Source organism: Taudactylus pleione, unplaced genomic scaffold (assembly GCF_031769625.1).
Source record: "Taudactylus pleione unplaced genomic scaffold, aTauple2 ptg000256l, whole genome shotgun sequence".
Lineage (NCBI taxonomy): Eukaryota > Metazoa > Chordata > Amphibia > Anura > Myobatrachidae > Taudactylus > Taudactylus pleione.
Genome location: NW_028284658.1, coordinates 649,814 through 670,084, shown reverse-complemented (window position 1 = coordinate 670,084; position 20,271 = coordinate 649,814). Strand labels below are relative to the sequence as shown.

The following is a 20,271-nucleotide window of genomic DNA, read 5'->3' as shown; positions in this document are numbered from 1 at the left end:
TACATTGTTTGCTAGAGCCTGAGAAGTTGTAGAAATGTGGCACCCCACCAACACCCTGTGTTCCTACCCATGCTGATGTGCCTCTATGAAAATGTTAAATATTAATGTGACTCCTGCCATTGTCTAATATAGGGCACGATTTAACTGGTTTCATTAAGGTTCAGGGACTATTTGCACTGCCTCCTCAGTGGTGGTGGACGTTAGGGGACCAGTGAGTACTGTAGCAGGCTCAAGGATTTGACCTAGAGAAAAATGGCAGTTGGTGTGTGCAGTTGGTGAGGTAGCTGGACAGGAGAAGGGGCTGCGCTGCCTTGATGCTTACCTGAGTGCTGCAGCCATACTTCGGGACGAGCAGCGGAGGTCTCTGAGGCGGGGAACATCCAATGGGACTAAGCAGTGTCATCCAGGGAGGTTCTGAGAACAATCAGCATAAGAGAGGTGTGTCGGATGACCCCCAAGGGAGTGCCTCAGCGGAGCTACAGAAATATAGAGACTGAGCTTGTAAAGGAGCCGGAGGTAAGAAAGCTGCTGCAACCTCCCAAATAGACACTCAGTGACATTGGCGCTTATTAACTGGAGGCCTACAGTTGTCCACCGTTACATATGCACAGCAGTCCCTTCAGAGATCAGCGTGGGGTTTATAGACTGCATCATAATAATAAGAGTAACCCCCTGAATCCGCATATTGGAGATTAGGTACAACAGTTACCAGCAGTGTTAGGGTGACACTTCAGTGCCAGCACTTGTAATACTATGAGTATGAACTAAGGTTGCTAAGCAGAGAAGGAACTGACTGTAATACCAACACCATCGCAGCAGGATAAGTTACAGAGGATTACAGTGTTGCATTAAATACAGACAAGTACTGTAGCTGGAGCAGTTTAAGAACTGTTCTTCATATCCCGGGTAACGAAGGGTGCACCCTATTAACTATTTCAGCGCTGAACTAGCAGTATATGAGACATGTAAAGTGCAGTAGTGTGAGGAAAACATTTTCCTAAAAAGGTGTAAAGAAAAGTAACACAACTTTGCAATTGTATCCTTGATGTAAACTTGTCTGTTTATCATTCTCACGTGAAATTTTTTTGTATATATTTTAGAGATGTTAGGGGAATTGCAAAATTAGTCATTTGTTAATTGCCACTAGAGCATACTTACCCATTTATAGTTTGCAGGTTCGAAGTTCAGAGTTCGCTAGTGATCTGCAGGTTCCTGAAAAATAAAATAAACATAAGAAAGGATTCACTATTGCCATCTTTATTGTTATACTATGTTGTCTGATTACATTATGAATAAACTCATAGTATAGGGTATCACAAATTGGCGTCCGCGAACAGGATACGACCTGAAAATGTCAGCCTCTCAGCCTCTTGCATCGACCACGGGCCGGAGACGATTACCTCCCTCTCCAGGACAGAGAGCTTCACCATCAACAAATGCCTCACCCAGCAGTGGTATGGTACATATGACACAGACATCACCCATTACGATGCCATACTATTTTGGGGCTCCATGGTTACCCATGTATTCAGGGGAGATATGCACACAGGGTGCAAGCACTATTAAAGAATTTAAGGACAAAATGCGATCAATGTTCAAATTATATCCACTGAATGATGAACAAAGAGTGGAAATAGTCATTGGACACTTGAAAGGAGCTGCTTTGCGAGAGGTGAAAGCGTGGGCAGATGATGAAAGAAAAACAGCGGAGGATATTTTCAAAAAGTTAGAAAGTATATTTGACTCAAGGGCAGTCTCTGAACTTAGAAGACGTTTGTATGCTAGGAAACAGCAACCTCAAGAGTCACGGAGAGAATTTGCTCTGGGCCTACAGGAAGCTATGAGGGACATCCAAGCACGAGAATCGAGGGAAGTAGAACGTGTCGACGAGACTCTAATTAATTTATTTATCGAAGGGGCGCGAGGAGAAGCCATACGGACCCAGCTCAGAATGTGGAGACATCAGAATCCTATATGCCCATTCTCCATGTTCAAGGAAGCAGTATTAGATATTCTTGGGCTCAATCAGAATGCTGATCTTGAATTTGACTCATCTATAGAACAGTGGGAAGTTGGATATTCTAGAGAAGCCAAACCATATATGATGCCAGACACTACGTCGCCTAAGGAAATAGTCACCCAACAAGTACAGTCTGGTCAAGATCTGATCGGAATTTTTACTAGTGCTGTCACTGAAATCATGAAGGAGATAAAAGTGACTCGGCAAGAGCAGGCTGGAGCAAAATGCAGAGACTGTCACCAAGAGCATGGGGGAAGGAACCAGTCTTACTGGACAGTCCTCGAGAGACAGGTCGACGTCCAACAGACCAATTTGATACACAAGGGAGGCCTATCTGCAGAAAGTGCTGGCAAAGTGGCCACATTGAACGCTATTGCATCCAGAGACAGCCTGAGGACCAGCCCTCAGGAGAGACAAAAAGAATAGTTCCAAAAATGGAAGAAGGGCAACCCAGAGATGCGAGTCTGAGCCCAATAGTACAGAACAAAATAAAATTTATGAGCACGCCAACTGCAGGGAATGTTACATCAGCTATCGCAAAAAGGATTTCAGGAAAGGTTGTATGGTTCCACATGCAACGAGGCTATGGATTCATAAATCGAGATGACACCAAGAGCGATATTTTTGTACATTACTCGGCAATCCTAAAGAACAACCCAAGCAAATATCTTAGAAGTCTGGGAGATGGGGAGTTGGTAGAGTTTTACGTGGTTGAAGGAGAGAAAGGTGCAAAGGCCACTAATGTAACTGGTCCTGGTGGAGTGCCAGTTCAAGGCAGCAAATATGCATCAAGCCACAACCGTTATTGGCATTATCCGCATCGTAGAGGTCCTCCACATAACTATCGACACAGTGAAGGTAAAAAGAATCTAGAAGAAGTAGAAAGAGTGGCAGAGGAAAAGAGGGTTAATCAACAACGGCCTTACTGGAGGAGTCGCTACCCATCCTACTGGCTAAAGAGACCATACGGACACAAACAATATCCCGATCTCCCAGAGCGTGGTGAAAGGCTGGATGGAGTGTTTGGTAAAGATGTAGGAACGCAAAATATACAGGTGTGCCAGTACCAGCAAGAAATAGTCCGGCCAACATCTCTTCAAGAATCACAAGCAAAGAGTCAACCAAGAGTGTATGACAGCGCTTCTTATATGCTCCTCTGCAATCAACAAGAGTTGAGTACAGCTGTACATAAAGAAGACACAAAGAAAGCTCCGGACTCACCCTTAGCAGAGAGGTTGGGGTCCCCTGAACAGAATTGCCTGGATTCTGTTATGGAAATATCGAAATCTGTTGTTCTGGAGCAGCCATGTCTTGTATTCAAAGAGCCCTTACTGTCTATGCCATCAGAGTATAAATTCCCAGTCCATGAGTATACTGAACTAAGTTCAAGTGAAATAGCATTAATTATGCAAAGAGTTCTGGGAAAATCGAAAAAGGAAAACAAGAATGCCCCGCATATTCAATGTAGACACTAGCCTGTGAGGTAGAGTGTTCAAAAGTACATAACTTGAAGAAACTTTGTGTTAATATGTAACAAATGTAGTAATCTGTTATGCTATTGTTACATTATAGCAAGGAGCTAAAGTTTTCTAGACTTACCTGGTAATTGTAACTAATTGTGATCTACGTCATGCAATGAAAGAATGTACCTAATATGTATTTAAATAATTCCGAAAAGATACTGATGTATAAAGTGGATGTCTTCAGGAGTATATAGAGGTCTAAGATGCGTGAGGACACGCATCATGCTAGTGGGGAAGTATGTGGCACCCCACCAACACCCTGTGTTCCTACCCATGCTGATGTGCCTCTATGAAAATGTTAAATATTAATGTGACTCCTGCCATTGTCTAATATAGGGCACGATTTAACTGGTTTCATTAAGGTTCAGGGACTATTTGCACTGCCTCCTCAGTGGTGGTGGACGTTAGGGGACCAGTGAGTACTGTAGCAGGCTCAAGGATTTGACCTAGAGAAAAATGGCAGTTGGTGTGTGCAGTTGGTGAGGTAGCTGGACAGGAGAAGGGGCTGCGCTGCCTTGATGCTTACCTGAGTGCTGCAGCCATACTTCGGGACGAGCAGCGGAGGTCTCTGAGGCGGGGAACATCCAATGGGACTAAGCAGTGTCATCCAGGGAGGTTCTGAGAACAATCAGCATAAGAGAGGTGTGTCGGATGACCCCCAAGGGAGTGCCTCAGCGGAGCTACAGAAATATAGAGACTGAGCTTGTAAAGGAGCCGGAGGTAAGAAAGCTGCTGCAACCTCCCAAATAGACACTCAGTGACATTGGCGCTTATTAACTGGAGGCCTACAGTTGTCCACCGTTACATATGCACAGCAGTCCCTTCAGAGATCAGCGTGGGGTTTATAGACTGCATCATAATAATAAGAGTAACCCCCTGAATCCGCATATTGGAGATTAGGTACAACAGTTACCAGCAGTGTTAGGGTGACACTTCAGTGCCAGCACTTGTAATACTATGAGTATGAACTAAGGTTGCTAAGCAGAGAAGGAACTGACTGTAATACCAACACCATCGCAGCAGGATAAGTTACAGAGGATTACAGTGTTGCATTAAATACAGACAAGTACTGTAGCTGGAGCAGTTTAAGAACTGTTCTTCATATCCCGGGTAACGAAGGGTGCACCCTATTAACTATTTCAGCGCTGAACTAGCAGTATATGAGACATGTAAAGTGCAGTAGTGTGAGGAAAACATTTTCCTAAAAAGGTGTAAAGAAAAGTAACACAACTTTGCAATTGTATCCTTGATGTAAACTTGTCCGTTTATCATTCTCACGTGAGGTTTTTGTATATATTTTAGAGATGTTAGGGGAATTGCAAAATTAGTCATTTGTTAATTGCCACCTAGAGCATACTTACCCATTTATAGTTTGCAGGTTCGAAGTTCAGAGTTCGCTAGTGATCTGCAGGTTCCTGAAAAATAAAATAAACATAAGAAAGGATTCACTATTGCCATCTTTATTGTTATACTATGTTGTCTGATTACATTATGAATAAACTCATAGTATAGGGTATCACAGAAACATCGGCCCTCATTCAGAGCCGTACGCTCTGTGCAGAGCGCACGCTCTGAATGAGGGCCACCCTCCATGAAAATGGAGCGTCCTCCTGGACGCTCGTATAGCTGTGGGTCACCACCCACATGCTATACGAGCGTGCAGTTTGATGGCCGCGATGGTGTTCACCATCGCGACCATCGAAACTGCGAGCCGGAGCCTGCGGTTGAGGTTTTCAACCGCAAGCTCCGGAGTGATTTTGGCTCTATCAGAGCCAAAATCACTCCCACTGACATCACTAGTGATGTCAGTGGGCCAGCTTCTGACGGGGGCGTTCCCGTGGGAACGCCCCCGTCAGGAAGGCACGCCCCCGGCACGCCTACCAAAGGGGGCGTGCTGTCAATCAACATCGACAGCACGCCCCCTTTGATCAGACACAACGAGCGAAGGACATTCCTTCGCTCGTCGCGTCTGGCGCATGCGCACGACGGAGCTCCCTCCGTCGTGCGCATGCTCAGTCCAGAACATCGACCCACTTGCGAGCGGACAGCCGCTCGCGAGTGGGTCTGAATCAGGCCCATCAATTCCTCTTCCTTCTATAATTGCTAATGTATGCAAGAAAGCAATATACTTCAAATATCTCCGATTTGAATGTGTATACAGTGAGATTTTGATGCAACTTGGATAAACTCTTTTATTTGCAGTATATAATCACCAAACACGCACATCCTAATGCTATTTCAATGGAACAGCTTGAGCTGGTTAACATAAATTGCTGAATCTTTTGACTACCTATATTACAATTGACATCTATGTCTATTAATACACGAATCATAGTACAGTGCAATTTGGCTGGCAACTTTTAGCCTGGGGGGCAAGTCCAAGGCACTGGCCCATAAGTAACGGCACATGCTCAAATGGAGGTGTTTGGTATAATGCATCTTTATTAATAAAATAAAATAGGCTTAGTGATAATTATCCCAAGTGTAAAATAGCGCTGCTAACATACATAAGTGTAAGTGTAAAATAGCGCTGCTCAGAGCCGTAACTAGACTGTGCCAGAGAGAGCATTGGCGCCCCCCCGTCCCATTTTTTAAATAGGGACATAAAGTCAGGTACATAAATATTGGGACATTGACAGAATTTTCAGATTTTGGCCTCTATTCACCACCACAATGGTTTTGAAATGAAACAAACAAGATGTGCTTTAACTGCAGACTTTCAGATTAATTTGAGGGTAATTACATCCAAATCGGGTGAACAGCGTAGGAATTACAACAGTTTCAATATGTGCCTCCCACAGACTCTTCTAGTTGCCTTTGCTGACTGTGGGCCTGATTCAGATTGAGAAATAGCAGTTAACTGTGTACCTGGACAAACCATGTTGCAATGCAAGGGGTGTAAATACATAATTTTTTTTTGCATGTAGGGTAAATACTGGCTGCTTTTACATGTAGCCCACAAATACTGCACAGCTTTATTATTACTCTACAATTTAGATGTCAGTTTGGACACCTCCCCTCCCAAATCTAAATCTCTCTGCACATTTTAAATCTGCTCCACCTGCAGTGCAGCATGGTTTCACCAATATGATCAGTTGAGAGAGATCTCACACTCTACTGTATATCCAAAATTGAATCAGGCCCTGTGTTCATACTGTTCTTCAGGCTTTGATTTATGAGAAGGAAGTTGGTTCCAGATTTTCCTATACTGACGCAAGCCATCAAAATTTGAATAATTAATAAGCAGAGGCATAACTAGACCTAGGGGGGCACTATAGCAACATTTTCATGACCCCCCTAGGTCCACACACACCCCTCCCCCTCCACTCTCCTCTCTCCACAATTTACCTTTGGTGGTCGTGTCCTCCAGCAGTGTGCTGCGCAGTGCAGGCACACCTCCTTTCTCGGTCGGCCCCATCTCTCCTCACTGACTGATGCTAGGAGGAGGCGGGCATGCCTCCTACCTTTATTAGTCAATGAGGAGAGCCGGTGGTGGGTCTGCTTTTCGTAACACACTGCTGGATGACGCGACCCTGGTTGCGGCTGGCCTGGCACCGTAGGCAGCCGCACCCCCTGCACATATGGTAGTTACACCAGTGTTAATAAGATAATGGAAGCCCCCCTCTATGGGCTAGAGCCGTCTGGGGTAGGGGAGGAGTGGTGTCTATTGAGCAATTATATTCTGGGGAAATTTTAAATCACTTGCTCATTCATTTGAGGTTCATTATCCTAAATTAATAATTGTATTGGTAGCAGCAGCTAAGGCATGCCTTACTTACAATTTCCGGATGGTCCTCCTGTTGGCATGTAGTCAGATTACCAGCGGCCGGGATGCTGGCCATCGGAATCCAGACAGTGGAAGCCCAACCCGAGACTAAAGACAGGTGTTGAAATCCCGACACCTATCTTTAGCCCCAGGCCGAAATCCCGTCAGTCGGCATCCAAGGTAAGCGGAGACAGGTTAGGTGATAGCCACGGGGGGTGGGGTAATTTAGGTTTAGGCACCCCTGGGGACACGTAGAGTTAGGCACCCCCCAGGGAGGGTTAAGCTTGCGGGGAGGGGGAGTTAGGGTTAGGCAGCTTAGGTTTAGGGTGCGGGAATGGGGTGGTTAGGGTTAGGCATCACCGGGGGGAGGTTAGGTTTAGGCACTAAGGGGGAGGTTAGGGTTAAGCACCACTAAGGGAGGGGTTTGGGGGGAGAGGGGTAAGGATGGTATACTTACCACTCGTCGGGATCTTCAGTTATCGCCGTTGTCGGTATTTGAGCCGCCGGTATTTCATACCGATTCCCTCCTGTTATATGAGTCTCTCCTCTTGCTTACATTAGGTTCTCGAAAGTTTATTTTTGTTTACTCGTATATACTGGGTGCTTATCATACAGATACTTTGACATACCTTAGGCAGTGCTGGCAGGTGGACATGGGATCACTACAAGATGAGGTGTGGGGGGAGGCACTGGGCAACATTGTTATAATGTCAACACATTCAGAATGTTAACATTCTGAATGTGTTTAGCATAACCCTAAACCTAACACCCAACCCTGTCAATATTTTAACCATGTCAATCTAATTGAACGTCAACATATTGGTTGTTGATATATTGTCCATGTTGACATTCTGACTGTCAATCTTCTGAACGTCAACTTCCTGACCAGATACCGCTGATCTGGGTGTAATATACAGGGTGAAAAATGACTTGGCAGCATTTCAACATAATATATAGTAAAAACATTGAGGAGAATTTGGTGGTGGTGTTCAGAGTTAAGTACATGATTGATTAGTTTGGCAAACAACAGCTTTTTATATTTCAATTATATTCATATAGGCCCCTCAGTGTTTCTGCCTTTGGATAGAATGGTGCGTGTCCTAACAGACATGTAATAGGGTGAGAGTTCTCTAGCATTTTTTAAATGTGACTAATGTAATAGTCTTAGAACATGCAAACTCGCATGTTTTTCAGACTCAAAAAGCTTTCACGATTAAAATTCTCATCAAGATGTTTTCCCAATTTGAAAATAAACTCAACCAATGTAATAGTATGAGAGTTTACTGCTAAACTCTTACATGTTCTAAACTCTCACCCTATTACATTTGGCTCATTATGTTCTTTGTATGTATGGAGAATCAAAAGAAAGAAGCTGAATAGATCGTTCTGATCTTGCAGCACCGTTACACAATACTGAAATTGTAAGAAATAGACTAATGCTGCATACACACGGTACGATGGCAACGATCAGATAACGATCAGACGATCGTTATCTGATCGTCCTGCATGTGTTTTATGTTCATTCAACACATGCAGTAACCCCTTAACGACTATAATGACCCTATAGTAAGCAGACTGAATCTGCGCATGCGTAGGATCCGTTCTGCAAATGTGCAGAATGGGTCCTGCGTGATCGCACGCAGCTCCTGATTGACAGGCATAGGCAATTAAGGGGCGTGGACCGCCGACGTTCCCAGAAACGCAATACCAGGTTTCCTGGCCTCACAAGCCGGCCAGTCTGCGTAAACTGAGGCTTACTCAGCTGGCCGGCAGTTCAGAGATGCAAAGCCGATATTTATGCAGTAGAGCGATTATTGCTGTAGTGCGCATGCGTCTAAGTTGCATTGAGCATGCGTCAATTTCCATTACCATTGTCACTCGCGGTGAGGATTAATTTGAAAATATTTTTGACATGAAGACAATAGGGGGAATGTCTATGACGACACAAATTCAGGCATATTGAGTCTGATTTCGGGGCATATCTCAGACTATGACTGCGATCCCATATACAGTCAAAATGGCTCCGCCATCTAAGTACAGTCAGCCGATCTGCGCAACCATAGGAATACACCGCAATCCGATAATCCGCTGATCTGTGACTGAGCAGCGTCTTTGTGTGCAGTCGTTTGGATATGCAAAGCCACTGGTGGATGCCACAATGCAAATACCAGCTGCAGCAATATTTGCATATTTTGGTACAGTCTGAGTTTACAAATTGGCAGCTGCGGCGGCATTAGCGTACAACACTAATTCAGGTCCTAAGTAAAAAATTATGCTATTGGCCAGCACCATAGTGATGGGACACAAACAGACCCACTCACAGCCACACCACAATGGCCGAACACTAGCACAAGACTAAATCCAGGTGACACTTCCATCAGCTACGGCACCATTACACAACACACACCTGGGGAATGGGTAAGAAATACCGGTGGCTGTTCAGAAGCCCGACACGACAAGGTTTTTAAGTGGGGGCATTGCATAAGAGGCACTACTACAGTAGGCATTGCATAAGGGGCACTACTACTAGGGGTGTTGCATAAGTGGCACTACTACTGGGGGCATTAAGGTGCATGTGGAATGGAAAGGAATGTTCCCAGAGTGACAAGAAACGGTGGCATGTCATATTGCCCCCATTTTTCAGTGGCTATGCCCACTTTTTTGGCACACAGTTGGGGGGTTGACATATTTCATCTTGCCCTGGGCGTCAAATACCCTAGTTATGCCACTGCTGCCTGGGAGCCGGGAGGGGCTGCGCGCTTCCGTTGCAGCTCCCCCTACAGTCAGCCCAGCCAACACCAGCACCAGACACACTTGACTGCTTGTTACAGTCAATCAGGGTGCAATGGTGGTGGGGGGCTAGCAGTGCCTTGGCCCGTAGCGCTCCCCTCTGCTGGCCCTGCCATTGCACCCAGGGCATGTGCCCCGCTCAACCCCCCCTAGTTACGCCACTGCCAGGCAGTCTTCCCATTCTTTCTTGTATTCTGCTGAGAGCTGCCGCCTGGCCTGGGTTGAAGTTGAAGCTGCCGCCAGGGAAGGGGATGTCACTACCCTCCTGTGTATGTGTGCAGCGTGCCGGTCTCCTGGGGATGCGCAGAATGTAGATGGAGGAGCAGCACATGACCAGCCTGCTCTGCATGGGCTTCTCAGAGCCGGACACCATCACAAAGGCTCTGCATATGTAGTCCGAGGTGAGGGGAACAGGGCTGCTGGGCGAGGGGGAGCTAAGCTGCCACCGGCGGGAAGACTTTTAATAACAAATGACGGCAGCGTTTTATTTATTTGGCTGGCTGCATTTGTGTGAAAGAGGTGTGTGTGTCTATGCAGGCTGTGTCAGTGTGTGTATCTGTGTCAGTGTGTATGTGTATTTGTGTCCTAAAATACACATGTGAAAATTTGCCCACAAAAATTAAAAAATTTGCACAAAAAAAAAGGCGAGAGGTTAAACAGCCAAGTTTACTAAGCACTCGTATATACTTTTGTCTGTCCAGAGCAGTACCCTGTCCAGATCAGCCATGTCACTCCTTGCTACATTATATATAGGGAATATCCTATCTGGAGCTTTTCAGCCCCTCATTCACATGTCCTGATGGTATGCTGAGAGACAACGCGGTGGGGAGATGATGGTGTGCTGAGACAACACAGGGGGGGAGGTGATGGTGTGGCTAAGAGACAATGCGGGGGGAGATGGTGGTGTGGCTGAGAGTCGACGCAGAGGAGGAGGCAATAGTGTGGCTGAGAGACGATGCAGGGGGGAGATGATGGAGTGCTGAGAGATGACACAAAGGGGGAGGTGATGGTGTGGCTGAGAGATGACGTGATGGGTAGGTGATTGTGTGCTGGGAGACAATGCGGGGGGAGATGATGGTGTGGCTGAGAGTCGACGCAGGAGAGGAGGCGATAGTGTGGCTGAGAGACGACACAGGGGGAGGTGATGGTGTGTCTGAGAGATGATGCGGGGGAGATGATGGTGTGGATGAGAGATGACGTAGGGAGGAGGCAATGGTGTGCTGAGAGATGACACGGTGGGGAGGTGATGGTGTGTTAAGAGATGACGCGTTAGGGAGGTGATGGTGTGCAGAGAGACTACGCAGGGGGGGTAACTGATGGTGTGCTGAGAGACAACACAGGGGGGGTAAGCTATTGTGTACTGAGAGACTAAGCGGTGGGGAGGTGATGGTCTGCTGAGAGACGACGCGGGGGGGTAAGTGATGGTGTACTGAGAGACGATGCGGTGGGGAGGTGATGGTGTGCTGAGAGACGATGCAGTGGGAAGGTGATGGTGTGCTGAGAGATGATGCAGGGGCAGATGGTATGGCTGAGAGACACAGGGGGAAGAAAGTTACACAGGAGGAACAAGTCTGATTGAACCACTGTTGTATTATGATGACCTTGTTAAGATTCCTGCGCAAATAGGCATCTTCTACATGAATAGTGAATACCGACTGAAGACGCTGTCCTCCCAGGGAGGATACATTTCTTCAGAGGTTTCACATTGTGAGAAACTACCATATAGATAAGGTGTATATGGAATGGAAAGGAATGTTCCCAGAGTGCCGAGAAATGGGTGGCGTATCATGTTGGCATGCCCCATTTTCAGTAGCCACGCCCCTTGCTGTATCCGATCTTAAACTTGCCCTGGGCTCCAAAGACCCTACTTACGCCTCTGCTCATAGTGCAGTCAACAGATTACTCTGTATACAGGCTGATAGTGGTAACATACTGACATGCCTATAATGTTCTGTTTAACTTTGATATGATTGTCTTAGATCAGTGGTCTCCAACCCGTAGCTCGCGAGCTACCGGTAGCTTGCGGTCTTAATTTTGGTAGCTCACCTAGCTGCAGTACTGCAGAGTTAACTAGGAAGTGACCTCTGTCGCTCGCTTCCCCCATGGCGTCTACGCCATGGGTGGAACCACAGGCAATCACTTCAGGTGATTTCCGCAGCCTCTACGACAATTACTTGACGTGCTTCCCCGTGGTTCCACCCACAGCATCTACGCCACAGTGGAGCAAGTGACTCTCACCCTGCCCTGCCAAAAATCACACAGCAGCCCTGTCAATATCTTTTGATCCTCTACCTGCTTGGTTCCGGTAATTAACAGTGAAATGTGCCTGTTCTTAAACTTTATTTACAAATTACAATGATATCACTGTAATAATTAAATGCATTGTTGTTTTCTATGAAACATTTTTTTCATTTGTTTATTAAATGTTCTTCAATTGCTCAGTTATTAGCCAGGTTTTCATTTTTCTACAATTTTAGTAGCTCTTCAGGAGGTTTCATTTTTCTCAAGTAGCTCACACCTCAATTAAGGTTGGCGACCACTGTTTTAGATCATGCTCACTCTGGGGCTAATTCAGCAGTGCACTGCTGAACGCAGATTCCCAGCTATCGGGAATCTGCGCATGCGCAGGACTCATTCTGCGAGTGTGCAAAATGGGTCCTGCTAACACGCACACTAGCCCTTGAATGCCTCTGCCTGATTGACAGGCAGAGGCATTTAAGAGGCGGTGCGGGGGTGGCCGGAGTTACCGTAAACAGGGAGTGTTCGCCCGGTTTTCCGGGAGTGACCAGCCCAGAGACTGCGTACGAAGTCTGCTAGGCTTGCAAGCCGGCCAGCCTGAGTGAGCTGAGGCTTACTCAGCTGGCCGGCTGCCCGGCGCTGTCCACCATCGCGACCATCAACCACCGATGGTCGCAATGGTGAGCCCAGCACTGCGACAGCTGGTATTGCAAATGAAGCAGGTGGTGTCATACACCTCCTGCTGCATTTGCATGATTGCAAGGATCTGCGTGCAGCATTGCAATTGTGATCCTTGCTAAATCAGGCCCTCTGTGTTAAGACATGAGGCAATATTTAACCAATTGCACAATATTACTGGCAATATAGCAGCACCTGGGCTGCCATTAACAAGTTAGATAAAATATACTGTATGATCTTTTTTTGTTTGTTTGACCGTCACGCTATATTTTATATATGATTATTTTGAAGGAAATAAGTCAATGTCCAAAGCCTTTGAACAATTACACAGTTCAGATTAGTGAAGGGCAACAGATGGTCTGTGGGTCTCCAGCATCCTGGACAGGGTTTGGTATAATAGATAGACAATGTCTAGATAGACCACAGATGTTAGACAGGCAATATGTCGACAGAAACAATAGGTCGACACGATAAAGGTCAACAGGTACAAAATGTCAACAGGTTCAAATGGTCGACACAACAATGGTTGACATATTTTTTTCTAATCCTTCCCTTGGTGCATAACCCTAACTCTCCCTCCAGGTGCCTCATTTTCGGGGTAAGTGTCTAACCCTAATCATCCCTTCTAGTGGCTGACCCTAACCCTCCGGTAAGTGCCTAACCCTAGTCCCAATCCTCAAAAAAAAAAATGTCAACCACTCTTTTGTCAACCTTTTGTTTATGTCGACTTTTATCTGTTAGCATTTACTGTGTCGACCTTCTGTCCCTGTCAACCTATTGTCTGTCTAACACCTGTTATCTATCTAGACACTGTGGACCTTTTTACTGTCTATCTATTGACTGTAACCTCCTGGAGAGACATCAACTATGGCCCCCATAGTTGATGTCTGTGTCCTGCAAGCTGTTCAAAAATTCACGCACAGTGAATGAGGCCGGCCCTGCTCCCACCTTCGTATTCAGGTTCCAGATATAAAGGTATTTTTAGACTCATTAATTGTGAGCTTGAGGGGAGTACCAGTTTTTGGGAGCATGTGGGAAGTACCAATCAGTAGGGTGATGTGGAGAGGTGTGAATGGTTATGTGGGGAGAACTGAGTGTTGGATGGTGTGTGTTATACGGGGGAGTTTTGGTGTATATGTGGGATCTGAAGGCTTGTGGGAGCCTGAGTGCATGTGGGGGCATTTTCTGGCAAGTGGAGATTTGAGTACGTTTGATTATTTTGTGGCAACTGAGAGGTCTGAACATGAATACACAGTAATTATATTTCTGAAGATACACTCTCTCTTTAGGGACTGTCTTCTACTGGTCCTGTGTTTCAGACTTAATACAGGCAGGACAAACAACAACACAACCAGCTGCAGGTATTTGCATCCAGAAACTGCAGCTGCTACAAACACATAATGACATCCCCCATGAAGCAGTGGGGAAATCTCAGGAGTTGTCCGACGGCCATCTTGCTTGTAGGGGGAGGAGCCGCAGGAAGCCCGTGAAATAAGAACAAAAAAAGGAGCAGAAGCTTTGAGGGAGATCCCAGGGGAGCCCAGCTGGGACGGCCGAGTTGGGCCAGAAAAGTGACTGGAAGGGGGAAGAGAAAGGAAAAAGCTGCTGCATGGACGTTGGGCAGAGTGATGCTGGGCAGAGGAGAGTGAAAGTGGTGCTGAGAGGCAGCCAGTTCCAGTGACCCAGCAGCAGATTGTTGATTCAGGTTGCAGAGGAAACCCACAGAGACAGCCAGCTCTAGTGACCAGGGCTGTAGAGCCAGCCCGGGCACCTTTACTATAAGGGGGCGAGGCCAAATGTGGATGGCCACCCTTAGAAAAAATAGAAATAAAAAAACCCTATTTGCAGTGTGCGCACTGGGGAAAGGGGGCGCTGTGAGCCCCTCAGCCAGCTGCAAATCTAGGGGGGGTGCGATCAGTGCGATCGCTCCCCCCCACAGGCAGAGGAGAATGCTGCTGCTGCTCAGCGGCAGTAGTCACCCACTGTAGCCCAGCACACAGCAGCGTGTGCAGGGCTGCTGACACGTAAGAGGGAGGGGAGGCGGCATCGAACCCGCGCCATCACCGGGCCCCTCCAACAAACCCGGGCCCAAGAGTGTATAGCAATTAAGCTCACTTTATTTATGTTTAGGTAACTTAGTAGGTCTGCAGGTATTATTGTTAACTTTAAGTAGGTCTGCAAGTAATGTTGTGAAATGTTAAGAAGGTCTGTGGTATATTTGGTACATAATACACATCTGTGGGGAACCGGTTAATTTGTATATCCACTATAGTCAGGAAGGTCATTTTTAGTAGAAAACGTTACTTATGTAAATGTGATATTGCATTATTGATACCTCTACTTAAATGTTATTTGTGACATTTTTGGTAACTAATCATTTAAACTGAAGTGACCCACTTTCTGCAATTTCGGGTCACTAGAAATAAATTCAAAAATACTTTTTTGCATACATTCTGTCAGCCATTTTGTTTGTGTCTGGAGGTAGAAGTCCTTGCCTCACTGCTTTTGTGTGAAGGATGGAAGAAACAACAGTGCCGAGCAAGAGCAAATACCTGACAATACAGTGCAACCAGGTAACATCGGGCCTGTGAACATCTACTAAAAATTATTCTGGGTACCACATTAGGAATTCTACTAAGCTCTTGGTTAAATATATTTTCAATTTTACTGGGGATCATTTTAAACTCTAGGGTATGAACAGGCTGCAACCACCACTTGGTATTTGTTGTTTACATGGATGCTATGGTTACTGGCTACCAGCCGTTGTTTCAAATATCCCACAGTCTATCATGTTATCATCAGTCAGGCTATTTGAGCTTTGGCAACAGCTGCTTTTCAGACTATAGGGGAGATGTATCCAGTGGTGTCCCTCCCCATGGTGACACCTGGTGCGGGGAGGGATGCCTTGTTAGCGCATGCCCCGAAAAGGGGGTGTGGCTTCATAAAGGGGCCATGGTATCGCGACCCGACCCGGTCCCCGGCCCGTGTATCTCTATGGAGTGGTGGGGGGTACTGGAGGTGCGGGCACTGCAGGGTCTCTCACTGTGGCAGGAGCCGAGTGCTGCACTTAATTCTACAATGCAGCACCCGGCTCCTGTCACTGAGGGGAAGCATGCACCTTGGAGTCACCCCTCGGCGGGTGACACCCTGGTGCAGCCCGCACCCCCCCCGCTTGTGACGCCACTGGATGTATCAAACTTTTGAGAGAGGTAAAGTAGAGAAGTTGCTTGCCCATAGCAACCGGCTAAGGCAATCAGCTTCTATCTATCATTTATATAGCACAGTCCAGGGGTGGATTGGGAATTGAAAGTGGCCCTGGAAAAAATGCCATAAGTGGCCCTAGGTGTGTGCGCCGAAGGCTCACGCCAGAAAAAGTGGGTGTGGCCTTGCAGAAAGGGGTGTGGCTGCATGTGAAACACTATGCTCGCAAGCTACTCCCTTTGTTTTCATCATGCTGGGGGCATGCCCACCGCTCCGGGAGCTGATGGATATGCCCCCAGTCCCTCTCTCCTGGACAGGCAGTATCTTGAGTCAGTGGGCCTGATTCAGAGCTGAACACTCTGACCAGAGCGCTCGCTCTGAATCAGGGCCCTCCTCCCTGAAAATGGAGCGGCCTCTTGGACGCTCGCATAGCTGTGGGTTACCACCCACAGCTTATGCGAGCGTCCATGATGATGGTTGCGATGGTCTTGACCATCGCGACCATCGGGCTTGCGACGAGACCCTGCGGTAGTGTCTCGCTGCCGCAAGCCCTGGAGTGATTTTGGCTCTATCAGAGCCAAAATCACTCCCACTGACATCACTAGTGATGTCAGTGGGGCTGGCTTCAGACAGTAGGCGTTCCCATGGGAACGCCTCCGTCTGGCAGGCACGCCCCCGGCACGCCCACTAAAGGGGGCGTGCTGTCAATCAACATCGACAGCACGCCCCCTTTGGTGCGAGACCCGGAGCGATGGAGAGCCCGTCGCTCACCGGGTCTCGCGCATGCGCACAACGGAGCTCCCTCTGTCGTGCGCATGCGCAGTGGGGGAACATCGACCCGCTTGCGAGCGTACTGCCGCTCACGAGCGGGTCTGAATGACCCCCAGTATTCACTATTCATGCAGGAGATCATATGGTCTGGAAGGAAGCCGCCAGTTAGCGTAGGAATAAATCCAGTGGAGTAACTACCGTGGGTGCAGGGGGTGAGGCTGCTATGGGGCCCGGCCCTCCCCCTGCACCTATGGTGCCATGCCTCTGTCCGCGGCCCTTCCCTCCGTATCCTCCTCACTCCCCTATCACTCTCCTCACTCCCCTCTACTCCACTTACCTGCTCCGTGGTCGCGTCCCCTCCCCCGCTCCGTGATCGCATCTTCCCAGTCAGCTCCACCTCCGGCTCTCCCCATTGGCTGATACTGCGAGAAGGCATGGTCGTCTCCTACCAGCATCACACAGTGAGATGGAGCCGAACGGGAGAGAAGGTGCGCCTGCCCTGCACAGCGCAACCATGGATCAGGTAAGTCAGGGAGTGAGGAGGGTGCGGGGGGGCCTCAGGCCAAGGGGGGTCCATGGGACGAGAGCGGGGGTGGTAGGCTGATTAGGCTGAGAGGGGGGGCGGTAGGCTAAGAGAGGGGCCTGTAAAATTTTTTGCTATGGGGCTTCCGTATGTATAGTTATGCCCCAGAATAAAGCCAATGTCATCAACATGCAACAGAGGTTCCCGCCAGTACCATCCCCCTGTATCTCGACAGCACCATCCCCCTGTCACTCTCCAATACCATCCACCTGGGTTTCCCAAATACATCCCCGTCCAGTTCCAGCTCCTCTTTGTTCCCAGGGCAATCTCCTTTTTGCCCCAGCACCATCTCCTCTGTGCTCCCAGTGACAACCCTCTCCCCACATCACAATATCCTAGCACAGCACAGCAAAACCCTCTCTCCTCACAGCCCACTTTCAGCACAGTCTCCTTCATATGGTCTCCCAGTCCTCCGAGCAGCCAGCCCAGCCCCATTGGCAATGGCTGCTGCCATTGTCCTTCCCCGACCAGGGATCATCTCTTCAGGATTTTAAATAAACCCCTGACCTCTGGTGGCTAGCCTAGCTTCCACTGCTACCACCAGGCACCACTGACTGCAGCCAGCCCGATTGTCTCCACTTCACCCTCCCCTCCCCAGGCTGTTAACTTCAGACTCCGAGCTTACCAGGCTGCAGGCTGGGAAATTAAACTTGACATTTCACAGCCTGGGAAGGGAAGAGTGGAGAGGAGCCAATCGGGCTGACCGCTGACAGAATGCCTATGCGGCTCCCGGCCCCACGCGGCCATGCCATCCGCCGCCGTCACGTGCACACCCATGCACTTTCACTCCCTTCGATGATGCCGACCATTGGCCGGGTGGGGCTTTAATAGGCTGGCCTCTCTTCTCGCGAGACAGGCTCAGCCGCAGGATGCGGGGAAATAGTGACAGGCAGCCGGGGCCGGGCTGTCTGTGATCAGGGCCGGCAACAGAAATCTTGGGGCCCATTACACAGATATATCTGGAGTGACCTCCCCTCCCCCTCGCCCATACAACCCTCCCAATACATGTATCACCATGATGCGTAAAACAGCTAAACCCTTCTAAAGTCCTGTTTTGGGAACCCAAACACCCGATTTATCGCACATATCTGCTCGCCTGCCCGGGGGCTGCAAGAAGAAATGTGTGCTCCCCCAGAGTGTATGTATGTATGTATGCATGCATGTGTATGTATATATATATATATATACATATACACACGTACACACAGTGTGTGTGTGTGTATATATATATATATATATATATATATGATGTTAAAATAACACTGGAGCATATATAATTAAAAAGAGGGGCACAACATGAAAACACTGTCTGTCATGGATGTCACTTACCCCTATAAACAGACAGTGAATGTTCAGCGTTGCAGGCACACCGCTGGGCCTGTCTGTGTGCGGCATGTCCTGGCGGGCGGCAGTTGATTCAGCAGTTCCTGCTGTGGCCGGGGGTCGGGTGCTGGCACATATCACATCATAACGCTGCGCCGGTCTTGGCTCTGGCCTCCCGCTGCGACCCACCGAGGAGCAGGGAGACCAGAGATACACAGAGCAGGGTTAGCGCTGCGCAGCGTTATGACGTGATATGCGCCAGCGCCATCCGCTCTGGTTTGGGAGGGGGGCCAGGTGTAATTATTTTACTTGGTCACGATTAACTAGCCAAACGGGTGGCCGGCGGGGCAGTGAATGTATTACTTACTATTAGCTGCGGAGCCGTGGCTAATAGTAATTAATACATCACCCTGAGCCTTTGGGGCCCCTCAGAACCTTGGGGCCCGGCACGGGTGTACCCCTTGTACTCCCCTGTCGCTGGGCCTGTCTGTGATACTGTGTGTTATGGAGCCAACGGGCCGGGTGATGCGAATCGGGGGCGGGACATCATTTGAAAAGCAGCACCACAAGCAATTGGCCCACCGGAATTTTTCCCGCAGACAATAACGGCCAATCTGCCCCTGGCACAGTCTATAAAATATACTTGCCAACTCTCCCTGATTGTCAAGGAGACTCCCTGAAATGGTAGAAATCTCTCTGTCTCATGATGAAGATATGAAGATATATATATATATATATATATATATATATATATACACACACACATTCAAATGGTATAATCAGTGCCAGACCAAGATATACCGGATCTAATTTTTCACTTTATTTTATTACCAGTTATTTATATAGTGCATTCGTATTCTGCAGTGCTTTACTTATCTAAGCCATAGAACGCATCAAACTGATGCAATCTATAGTGATAAGTAACAATTCTGCACCGCAGGTCTATATGAATAGACCCCAAAGTGCTGTTTGTAAGAAGTAAATAAGAAATATCAGTCCCAAGTGCTGCATGGCTCCGCTGCAATTACTTCATACTGCTGCAGGCTGTATGTTAGAATCAGCGCGGCCATGCAGACTGATCATGTCCTGGTTATAAATGGCTGACCTAGCAACCATAGTCACTTTAGGACTGTGCTGCGTTTCTGAAGAATTACAAGCAGGCATCTTAAGTAGCTATTATGTACCAATTCATCATTGAGTAAATGACGAAAGCAGGGCATACATTGCCAGATAAAATGCCTGTCAGACTGACAGACATTTGATCTGGCAGACTGTCAGCCTGCAGATATCGCGGACATACACTGTGAGATGTCTCACAGTGTATTGGTCCCGTCATCTGTGCTCCGCGTCCGGGGGAGGAGACATTTCCCCCATTCCT

At 47.8% G+C, this 20,271-nt stretch overlaps 1 protein-coding gene and 1 pseudogene across 1 annotated transcript; both read left to right on the top strand.

The window, feature by feature from the left end:
• Positions 1 to 1,465: 1,465 nt before the first annotated feature.
• On the top strand, positions 1,466 to 2,336 carry LOC148514855 (uncharacterized). Its single transcript, XM_088480766.1, has 2 exons — positions 1,466 to 2,151; positions 2,234 to 2,336. The coding sequence occupies exons 1-2, from the start codon at positions 1,466 to 1,468 to the stop codon at positions 2,334 to 2,336; spliced, it is 789 nt and encodes a 262-aa protein (XP_088336892.1).
• Positions 2,337 to 2,517: 181 nt separating this feature from the next.
• Positions 2,518 to 14,510, top strand: LOC148514854 (Y-box-binding protein 1 pseudogene; annotated as a pseudogene).
• The last annotated feature ends 5,761 nt before the right edge of the window (positions 14,511 to 20,271 follow it).